The sequence below is a fragment of the Sinohyriopsis cumingii genome, chromosome 19 (assembly GCF_028554795.1).
Source record: "Sinohyriopsis cumingii isolate HCF-2022 chromosome 19, ASM2855479v2, whole genome shotgun sequence".
Classification (NCBI taxonomy): Eukaryota; Metazoa; Mollusca; class Bivalvia; order Unionida; family Unionidae; genus Sinohyriopsis; species Sinohyriopsis cumingii.
Genome location: NC_142979.1, coordinates 24,944,000 through 24,955,894, shown reverse-complemented (window position 1 = coordinate 24,955,894; position 11,895 = coordinate 24,944,000). Strand labels below are relative to the sequence as shown.

The following is an 11,895-nucleotide window of genomic DNA, read 5'->3' as shown; positions in this document are numbered from 1 at the left end:
ACGTACACCACTAGATTTTAATATGGACTATCTTACTGCAGGGACATTCATTTGGTTTTGGCCTGAATTCACTACTAGTGAACCATGCCATCATGGAAACAAACTAACACTTCACTCCGTGACGTTTGCTCCTATATATGTACATGTGTGTGTGAATGCGTGACTGAATGACACAGTTTGTGTTTAATGCCAAAAAAAAAGTTCGATTCGATTTATATTTTCTTTTCCATAAGCCAAATCTAATTCCCCAAAAATATTTCCCAAGTTATCTGCTGCTGTACATGGGCAAATAATTCCATGGCATATAAAGTCAGCGCCCATTGCATTTTCTTGTTGATAAACCTTTGATCAAACCTTACATTTGACACTTGTTCAGCGGCAAGGAGGGTCCTACACTCCCATTGCGTATCTGAGCTTAATCCCTTAGGTTGTAAAATCAACACCCATCCTTTTAGAGATTTCATGGACTATATGATCAAAGTGTCACTTACAAGACCCAAGGTCAGTCAATATATAAGCACCCACATGATACTGATGATGAGGTATCCAATGACCAGATACTGTGGATATACTTTCATTGATTATTTGTCAGACATGGAGAATTAACATATTATGGGATATTGTGAATTGGATCATTCTGGTCTACTATTTTGATACCGGTATGTGACCTATATTAGAAATCATGCATTTATAAAAAAAATGGATTTAAAACGTAAATCATTATGGATTTCTATGGATTTCATTACATGAAGTGGAACCAAATGTAAGCTGTACATTTATTTGCAACATATTCCACTCAATAACTATATGGTTTTATCTTTATTTTTCCAATCTATCTATCCATCCAGCTTGGCTTGTTTTTTTTTCTCCAAAGTGCAAATTTGACTCACTGACAAGACACCCCTATCAGATGCATCAGACTTGCAAAATTGGGTCAAACAGAAACTGACTTTTTGCAGCCTTAAAATGGATACAAAAGCTATTGTAGAGAAAGATCAAAGAAAAGGCAGCTTAAATTGAGTGTTATGCAGTTATAACAGTGTGCAGTTATCACAGTGTGCAGTTATCACAGTGTACAGTTTTCTGCAAATTTTACCATAATAAGTGCTGAGGCAAAGATATCCTTCCAGAGGGAGGTAACTCACATGAAGAGTATGGGACAATTAAAGTAGTTCATGCCATAAATAACAACATTAAGTTACATTTTATATTTTATTTTGCTTTATTAACCAATGTATAAAGACATACATCAATACATGACTTGATAACACATCCAATTCAGTAATGTTAGTAAATTTTAAACTGATATCAGTTAACTGAACTTTTATGAAATGTAGATGTGGAAATTTAACAAAGTCCAAAGACATGTGTCCCAGGTAATTAACAATTAAACACTAAAGAGGAATTCAAAGAATTTGTATGTATCTCCTGCTGCCCTGCCTAATACAGGTGTGTTTTCACAGTAAAATGACAGTAACCATGGCCAAGTATAGAGATGCATGGACACTTGAGGGTATACCTTAATCAATGTACAGTCTAATTGTAATAGCTACAGGAGCATAGAGATGCATGGATATTTGAGGGTATACCTTAATCAATGTACAGTCTAAGTGTAATAGCTACAGGAGCATAGAGATGCCTGGATATTTGAGGGTATACCTTAATCAATGTACAGTCTAAGTGTGATAGCTACAGGAGCGTAGAGATGCATAGATATTTGAGGGTATACCTTAATCAATGTACAGTCTAATTGTAATAGCTACAGGAGCATAGAGATGCATGGATATTTGAGGGTATACCTTAATCAATGTACAGTCTAAGTGTGATAGCTACAGGAGCGTAGAGATGCATGGACACTTGAGGGTATACCTTAATCAATGTACAGTCTAATTGTAATAGCTACAGGAGCGTAGAGATGCCTGGATATTTGAGGGTATACCTTAATCAATGTACAGTCTAAGTGTGATAGCTACAGGAGCGTAGAGATGCATAGATATTTGAGGGTATACCTTAATCAATGTACAGTCTAATTGTAATAGCTACAGGAGCATAGAGATGCATGGATATTTGAGGGTATACCTTAATCAATGTACAGTCTAAGTGTGATAGCTACAGGAGCGTAGAGATGCATAGATATTTGAGGGTATACCTTAATCAAAGTACAGGCTAATTGTAATAGCTACAGGAGCATAGAGATGCATGGATATTTGAGGGTATACCTTAATCAATGTACAGTCTAATTGTAATAGCTACAGGAGCGTAGAGATGCCTGGATATTTGAGAGTATACCTTAATCAATGTACAGTCTAAGTGTGATAGCTACAGGAGCGTAGAGATGCATAGATATTTGAGGGTATACCTTAATCAATGTACAGTCTAATTGTAATAGCTACAGGAGCATAGAGATGCATGGATATTTGAGGGTATACCTTAATCAATGAACAGTCTAAGTGTGATAGCTACAGGAGCATAGAGATTCATGGATATTTGAGGGTATACCTTAATCAAAGTACAGTCTAATTGTAATAGCTACAGGAGCATAGAGATGCATGGATATTTGAGGGTATACCTTAATCAATGTACAGTCTAATTGTAATAGCTACAGAAGCGTAGAGATGCATGGATATTTGAGGGTATACCTTAATCAATGAACAGTCTAAGTGTGATAGCTACAGGAGCATAGAGATGCATGGATATTTGAGGGTATACCTTAATCAATGAACAGTCTAATTGTAATAGCTACAGGAGCGTAGAGATGCATGGACATTTGAGGGTATACCTTAATCAAAGTACAGTCTAAGTGTGATAGCTACAGGAGCGAAGAGACGCATGGATATTTGAGGGTATACCTTAATCAATGAACAGTCTAAGTGTGATAGCTACAGGAGCGAAGAGATGCATGGATATTTGAGGGTATACCTTAATCAAAGTACAGTCTATGTGCGATAGCTACTGGTGTGTAGAGATGCACGGATATCTGAAGGTATATCTAAGTCAAAGTACAGTCCAAGCTACAGGAGTAGAGAGATGCAAGGATCAATATTTTATGGCATATTTTAACCACTGTACAGTCTAAGTGTAACAGATATCCCCACAAGTGTTTAGGACTAGTGAACAAACAGCAAAAACTTTAACTAAAACTCTACCCATTCAAGATTCTGCCAGAATGAGTGATATCCATGTTTTGCCTATATTTAAAGCAGGAAGAAATGGATGAAAAATGATTGAACATTAAAATTAATCCAAGGCAAAAAAACATTATATAACAAAATATATATTTTTGAATGACATGTCACAAGGAAACGATAAGTAAATCTAATCCAGGAAAAATAACTCTTAAAAATATATTCCACTTAAATTAATAAATTAATAGGTATAAAAAGCAACAATTGACTTTTTCAAATGCTTTGAAACTGTTTTGCATGAAAAATATACATCAAAAATTTGTTATTTCCTTGTACACATCTAGAGTTGAAGAGCTTCAAAACTATTTTGTGGCCATGGGCAATCCAAACATGGGTAACAAATAAGGGCATTGATTCATGAAGCTGATATCCCTGGGTAACAAATAAGGGCATTGATTCATAAGTTGATATCCCAATGTTCAATGGGTTTTGGAAAACAATGTACAGTGTGTGGCACTATGTTATACATAAGCTCTACGAGTGACTTCTGTGTGTGATTTTGATTTTTAATGTAGCTTTAACAATTTTTCAGTCATATCGCTACGATGTTTGCAGTGTGGAAGCTTATAGTGATGTCTAGCACTGGGGTATCATGCCGCAGACATGTAGCATGATGTCCCACCCAGTCACATTATCCTGACACCAGGCCGACCTGTCCTAATACTAACTTCTTAATGCTGAGCACCAAGTGAAGCAGCTGTTAGTACCATTGTTTTAAGTCTTTGGTATGACTCAGCCAGGGTTCAAACCCATGACCTTACACATCCGAGACAGACACTCTAACCACTAGGCCACTGGAGCGGTCCCAGTGACTACTAATTTTCACCTTTCACTAATTTTTAACATGCAAGAGAATCTGCAGTAAAGTTTTATCTTTTGCTCTTCACAATGACACTGCAGTATCACTGTCATTAACACGTTCCCTGTAAATGTTGAATACAAAGCACAATACCCTTTACTTTATCTGTAAATGTTGAATACAAAACAATACCCCTCACTTTATCTGTAAATACTGAATACAAAGCACAATACCCCTTACTTTCTCTGTAAATGTTGAATACAAAGCACAATACCCCTTACTTTCCCTGTAAATGTTGAATACAAAGCACAATACCCCTTACTTTCCCTGTAAATGTTGAATACAAAGCACAATACCCCATACTTTATCTGTACATGTTGAATACAAAGCACAATACCCCTTACTTTCCCTGTAAATGTTGAATACAAAGCACAATACCCCATACTTTATCTGTAAATGTTGAATACAAAGCACAATACCCCTTACTTTCCCTGTAAATATTGAATACAAAGCACAATACCCTTACTTTCTCTGTAAATGTTGAATACAAAGCACAATACCCCATACTTTATCTGTACATGTTGAATGCAAAAAGAACAATACCCCTTACTTTCCCTGTAAATACTGAATACAAAGCACAATACCCCTTACTTTATCTGTAAATGTTGAATACAAAGCACAATACCCCTTACTTTCCCTGTAAATGTTGAATGCAAAAAGAACAATACCCCTTAAATTCCCTGTAAATGTTGAATACAAAACAATACCCCTTACTTTATCTGTAAATGTTGAATACAAAGAACAATACCCCTTACTTTCCCTGTAAAATGTTGAATACAAAACAATACCCCTTACTTTATCTGTAAATGTTGAATACAAAACAATACCCCTTACTTTATCTGTAAATGTTGAATACAAAGCACAATACCCTTTACTTTCCCTGTAAATGTTGAATACAAAGCACAATACCCCATACTTTATCTGTACATGTTGAATACAAAGCACAATACCCCATACTTTATCTGTACATGTTGAATACAAAGCACAATACCCCTTACTTTATCTGTAGGGGCCCCAAGTGGCCGAGTGGTCTAAATCACTTTCCATTAAGGATCATTGCCATCTCACCTCTGCGTGGGTTCGAGTCTCGGATTCAGCTAATGTGGGTATTGAGAAAGCTTGCCAGTAGCTTCTTGTGGGTCGGTGGTTCTTTCAGGGGACTTCCCGGGTTCTTCCTCCACCATTAATACTGGCTGCCATGTATAGCCTATCATGTGCTGAAAAATGGCGTTAAACCCTACAACAACAACAACAACAACTTTATCTGTAAATGTTGAATACAAAACAATACCCCTTACTTTCCCTGCAAATGTTGAATACAAAACAATACCCCTTACTTTATCTGTAAATGTTGAATACAAAGAACAATACCCCTTACTTTATCTTTATAACAACTGGAATGTTATGCAGCTTCTTTTATAAGCGATGCAACCTAAACAAAAGATGTGCTGAATATAATTATAAAATATTGGAATCACTTTGTTCTTAAAATTAAATCACAATACAAAATATCCATTCAAATTTCTGTATACTTTTTAAATGACCTACAAACTACTAAAAAGAACTACTGCAATAAACAATAAGTGATGAGATAATACATTATGCTGTAATACTGTATAAACTGAGTACTGAAATATTCAGGTGTGTGATTCACATCATATACTGCACATTTGAATGGCCCCAAATTTATTAATAATAATAAAAATAATAAGAGACCCAAGTGAGTCTGAGACTGTTCACCTGGCCAACATCGATCTAATAGCATAATGTGTGTGTGTGTGTGAGAGAGATTTGGATTTTTAACATAGCTTAAAAACAACTTTTCAGTCAGTTCGCTATGATGTCTGCAGTGTGACTGATTATAGTGATATCTAACACTGGGGCATCATGCCGCAGACATGTAGCATGATGTCCCATCCACTCACATTATTCTGACACCAAGCTGACCAGTCCTGACACTAACCTCTTAATGCTGAGCGCCAAGCGAGGCAAATGTTTGTACCATTTTTGTAAGTCTTTGGTATGATTCAGCCGTGAATCGAACCCATGACCTCCCACATCTGAGGCGGAACTGTGAAAGTACACTATATATATATATATATATATATATATATATATATATATATATATATATATATATATATATATATATATATATATATTTGGAGTCTGCACATTTGGTTCTAGCACACCGTTTTAAGAAATTCTTTGATTATTGTGATTGCTTGTCTGATTATTGGAATTCAATGTAATTGAAATGTTCCTGTGCCCAAAATAATTAGCCAATTTCTAGGAACAAAAGTCATGGAGTAAAGTATTAGTGAGTTTCCATGTAGTGAATTCAGGTCCAACTGAATGAGTGTCCCTGGAATATCAAAGTCCCTACTAAAACCTAGTGGTGTACATTGGTGGTGTGACTGCAATGGCAGTATTATGTAAGGAAACCGGTAAATTACACAATGGAATTGATAAGAAGGGACTCGGCAGATACCATTTATATCACCATGGTGGAAAAGATGATGCAGTTGTACTGGCAAAATGTGCCTGGAAACCCGACTGCCCTAAGGTGGCGTAGTTAAAACAGTTCACTGTGTGTGCTACAATGTCTGCTGTGTGGCAGCTTATAGTGATGTCTAGCACTGGGACATCATACTACAGACATATAGCATGATGTCCCACCCAGTCACATTATCGTGACACCAGGCCGACCAGTCCTAACACTAACCTCTTAATGCTGAGTGCCAAGTGAGGCAGCTGTAGGTACCATTTTTGTAAGTCTTTGGTATAACTCAGCCAGGGATCAAACCCACAAGCTCCCGCATCTGAGGCAGACGCCCTAACAACTAGGCTACAGGAGTGGTCATAGCATGTTGCAAGAGCAACTAGCCAAGAAACCTGGCACTGAAGGATGCTTTCGGTTGAAATTTCTTCCAAAGTTGTTACTTTGTATGTTATGAATAAAACTGTTTCAAGAATTCTCTAACTTTTCTTTCTACATCCATGTCTGATGGTACATTGGCATAATTTATTCAATAATGAATTGCCCATGCATCAGTTGCATTGCATGATTTTCGACTTTTAGTGGTGGATTATCATCATTTGCAAAATTTAAAAGCCCTCTGTGTCAGGATGTATTCTGCAAAATTTGCAGTTGTTTGTTCTTTTTAATAAAAAATATAAAGGAAATCATTCAAATATTTATATCTTTTTAGCAATGGTGGCCACATTAACAGAAAGATTGGAATAATTTGTACAGTTTTAAAGGTCTTTATCCCACAATGCTTTCTGTCAAATACCATCAAATGCTATTCAGTGGTTTTTGACAAAAAGTCACTTCATGTTTTTTTAAAAATACTTTTTTGTTGGTGGCTCAGTATTGGTTGTATACAACAATAAGCGCACTAAGCCAGGATTCTTTCTGTCAAATTTGGTTGATTTCTGTTTAGCAGTTTTGGAATATACATTGTTGAAAGTTTTTTCTGTTTCAAAAAATCATGGCCATATTTGACAGCAGATCAGCACCAGCTGCACAAACTTGAAAGGCCTTCATGCCAGGATGCTTTCTGTCATACTGGTCAAATTTTATTAGCTGTTTTGGAGGAAAGTGTTTTAAAGTTCTACTTTTATTAATAGTGGCTTTTCTATTTTCAGTATCATCTGCCATATTTCAAGATGGATTGGTCTTATTTGTACATACTTTAAAGGTCTTCCTGCCAGTTTGCTTTTGATCAAATTTAATCAGAGGGTTTTGCTATTTACAATGGTGGCCACATTTGATAGTGGATCAACATCTTTTACAAAAGTCTTATTTACCAAACTTGGTCAAAATTGGTACAGTACTTGTTTAGAAGAAGTTTCAAATATCAGTTGTTAATGAATGCATGATGGATGCAGGGCCATACCATAAGTTCACTTGACCTTATGGTCTTGTGAGATAACAACATCAACAACAAAAACAATAATAATAATCAAAATCATAAATTTAATAAGTTAACTCTATGCAAATACCACTTTTTCTTGAGACCCCCTTTTACATATGAAACACTTGGACAAAAATGCCAAGAATACACACATACAAAACACATTCACACACTCTCAAACACAAATTCACGTGCAATTATGCAAAAAAAACCCATTGGCTTGGCATCCAATTCAATAGAAATATAATCATGTATATCCAAATAATAACATAAAATTAAGGCAACACAGGGAGAATAATTAACATTCAAAAATCTCCTCGTCTACATTTCTTATGTTCTAACCTTAGCAAGTTAACAGCTGCAAACTGCACTGACCGTGATCTGCTGTTATATAATGTGCCAGCAGATCTGGGTCAATGCAATTTGTTAGGAGTAATCAGTAGAACAAACACAGACCCCGATCTGCTGGCACACTGCACAATGGCAGGCCAGGTCTATATTGTCTGAAGTTGTTTTTGAGTATCATTTATTGGGAGAGGATGTGCTGTGATTTAGCATAAAATGATATTTCATAAATAAAAATTGATGGACTGAGAAGGGATTCTCTGATGTTCAAATGTTGATTTTGTTGTCTCCGAGTCAACAACTTTGTGCTTTGTTAGAGCTATAAAATCCTTGTGAATCAGTATCCAATGATTAAAAAATGAATTCGCTAATAAATAACAAAATATAGCAGTACTTTCCATCCCTAACATTTTCAAAATAAAATTAGGTCTGCCAAAATGATGCAATGTTTAAAAAGAATGAACTTAAACAAACCTGTGGACTAAATTTCACCAAGAGAACAAAAGTCTAAACTTAAAGTTTTGTTTAGAATCCAGTGTAATGACTGGCTGAAATTTAGGTCTGACTTGAAACTGAACACTCAAATGCTTAAATCTAAACAAGACTTATTGCCAAAACTGAGTCTTGATTCTTTCCAATGAATTATTTATTAAATGAAAAAAAATGAAATAATAAATTGGGATTTTCATTTGCAGCAAAATGAAAAGACAAATGCATTCATTAACTCAATCACAGCCAATAAACTAACTTTCACAGCTGACCATACAGAATTTATGAGCATTTTTCCTAAATACTTAAATCTGTGGTCTGGAGGAGTCAAACTGTTTCCACAGAAAGGTCAAGGTCACTGTTCACTGGGTCTTGAAATGCATATTTGTAGCAACAAAAGCTCCAAAATATTGGTACTCAATGCAAAACAGTAAATTCACAGTAATGCTAAATCCAAAAATGTTTTATTGAATAAGGACTGTTTTCTGCCTCAGTATTCTGAAAAAATAAATCTTGATAAATTGTACAAGTGTTTCTTGTAATCTGAAATACAATATCAAACTGCTTTACAGACATTTTGCTTAATGACATTTTTTTTAATATAATTTTTTCTGTCCAACATGGACTGGTATGTTGGATTTCATGGAAAATTTGCCAAGTTCAGCAACTTCATACTCTAAGTTAGATACAAATACAGTCTTGCAGTCAGAAGAAATCTGGACTGTATGAGTATCTATAGAGACAAACTTGTGTTAAAATATCATCCTGCAACATGGATACAGTGGTGTCTGAAAATAAATATTTACAAATTTTATTACACACAGCACTGACATGTAGCTGTTATGTCATCTCCAACTTCAAGTCTGAGAACCAGTGATAACAAAAGTGAACTGTAGCTGCTTGCTGCATCTTTATTTTCATCAAAGCAATGCATTACTTTAAAAATACTAAGAAAATTCATTGTTTAAAACAATCTTTCTGCTTCATATTGGTTTCTTTATTCTGCAGATGACTTCACATTTTTAAGGTATCACTAGGGATGTGAAAGGAACATGTCGGCACTCTTTAAAATCATGTTCTATTATTCAGGGAACCTGAATATTGCTATCTGTTCACAGATATGATGATTAGATATCTAATTAGTTTACAAATCAAACATAATAAAAGAATTTTACATTTTATGTTCGTATTCTATAATCAGACTTTTCCATTGACTGGTATGGTGAATATTTATGAAGCGAAACTTTGCACAGACTAAGTAGTCACTGTAGATGTGTGCCAGAGACCACTTAAAACAGAGAGAAACCACTGTTTGGTTAGGACACATATAGCTGCTGACCACGAAGGCAAGTAACTGTTTCACAAAGGACATTTATACAGCAAATTGGGGTGGGGTGGGGTAGAATGACCATTGTGAACAGGTGACTACTGAATAGAGGTGACCATAAGAACAGGTCTGACTATTAATAAAATCTTTGAGGAGTGCATGAAACAACCCTTATTCAATATAGTCTGAAATTAAAATCTTGTTTTATGAATGTGAGAAACATAGCAGTGAAGAGGCAAATTTCATGTATTTGGGAATTATCCTCTAATCTGAGATTTGCTGACTGCAAGAAATGATTTCATTTTGATTTCAAATCTTGGACTTTTAAAATCAGTGGCAGATAGTATTAAATTAACTCCCATACTGTCTGATTTGTAAAGGTTGATTCTTAACTATGTAAACTGAATTATCATACGATATGTTGGTCAAATCCAGAATGTGCATTTTATCATGGGCTCTAGCCCAAGTATTATTTACTTCAAGGAGGAGTGCTGTCATTTTGACTGGTTTCTATTTGCCTCGTCTCCTTCCATTGAATGATTGTAACTGACGTCTCCTTCCAATGTCTGAAATGAAATCATATATGATTTAAAGTAACACAATTGGAACATCCATCTCTTTTTTTTCACTGCATACTAGAAAGTCTCCACAGAGTGTAAAAAGTATCTATTCTGAACTGTCCTCAATATAGTGGTTTTAAATGTGTCATAGTAACTTCACTGCTGTCACAATGACTTAATATCATGTAACATAAGCGACAGTTTAAGGCAGTTAAAACCAATTATTTTTCTTAAATTTTAAAAGTGCAGGTATTTCATTTATGGCTGAAATGTTGCTGAGTTATTTTCAGCACCTATCTTTTATTTTAATCTATTCTTTGTACATTCAGCTGGATGTTCATCCACCAAACATGTATCACTACAAGTACCTGTCCCTTTCAGAGAACTGACATTATTCAACTTGCACACGCCCAAGTTAATAATATTAAACAAAAAAAACAAACTGCTCCTGACAATGCTTTTGCTGTTGTTTCTATTGACAAGAAAGTCACTACAAGAAAGTGTTCCCCTAACCTGCTGTATTCTAATGAAGGCAAGCCAACAATAATCCCTGAATCAGTCTGTGCTTTGATAAACTTTGCCCAGCAGATCTTGACCAATAATCCTGAGACCAATCTGTGCTTAGCACCCTGCAAGTCTCTGAGACTAGGGAACTTTCAAACAATAATCATGAGAACAGTATGTACTTTGGTAAACTATGTCCTGCAAATATTCGAGACATGGGAATTATTCCAATGGTGATCTTGAAACCAGTCTGCTTTGTGGTCAGTAAATCTCTGAGATGCAGTGACATTTTTTTCAGGGGTGGAATCTGGTAGTAAAATGGTTACCTGGTGTTATTGCATAGCTAGTACTTTTCCAAGAGAAAAATACATGACTGAATGATGAAAATTCCATCCTCCCATTAGGGTGAGCCAGAATCTTTCAGAACACTGGATCGCCTTGCAAGAACTGCAAGTCTCACATGCATGCGTGAAGGCCTTCTTCATTAGTTTGAGGTAGCAGTCTAAAGTGGGGCATCAATGCAGAGAGGGAGAAGGGTATCTGACAAGAGTGACAAGTAACTATTACATCATTAAAATTAGTTTACCCACCCCCAAATACATTTTAATATCAGTAATACTATGCCTACTGCTACTGCATAGCTGAATGTGTCAGTCTGGTGGCAGTCTGATGATGCCAAAACTGGCAAATAAGAAACACACACAAG

General features: G+C 35.5%; 1 protein-coding gene across 5 annotated transcripts in view; it reads right to left on the bottom strand.

Annotated features, from left to right (window-relative positions):
* Positions 1–1,198: 1,198 nt before the first annotated feature.
* LOC149775304 (P2X purinoceptor 4-like) overlaps positions 1,199–11,895 on the bottom strand; it is a 98,609-nt gene continuing 87,912 nt past the window's right edge. For 3 of the 5 annotated variants that reach the window (XM_089944007.1, XM_089944004.1, XM_089944005.1), the window contains one exon: positions 1,199–10,691. Coding sequence is in view for 2 of the 5 variants with exons in the window: in XM_089944005.1 (XP_089800131.1) it covers positions 10,620–10,691 (72 nt within the window). In the remaining 3 variants the exon portion in view is untranslated. The remainder of the gene's footprint in view (positions 10,692–11,895) is intronic. The other 2 variants (XR_016416568.1, XM_089944006.1) reach the window with 2 other exon arrangements.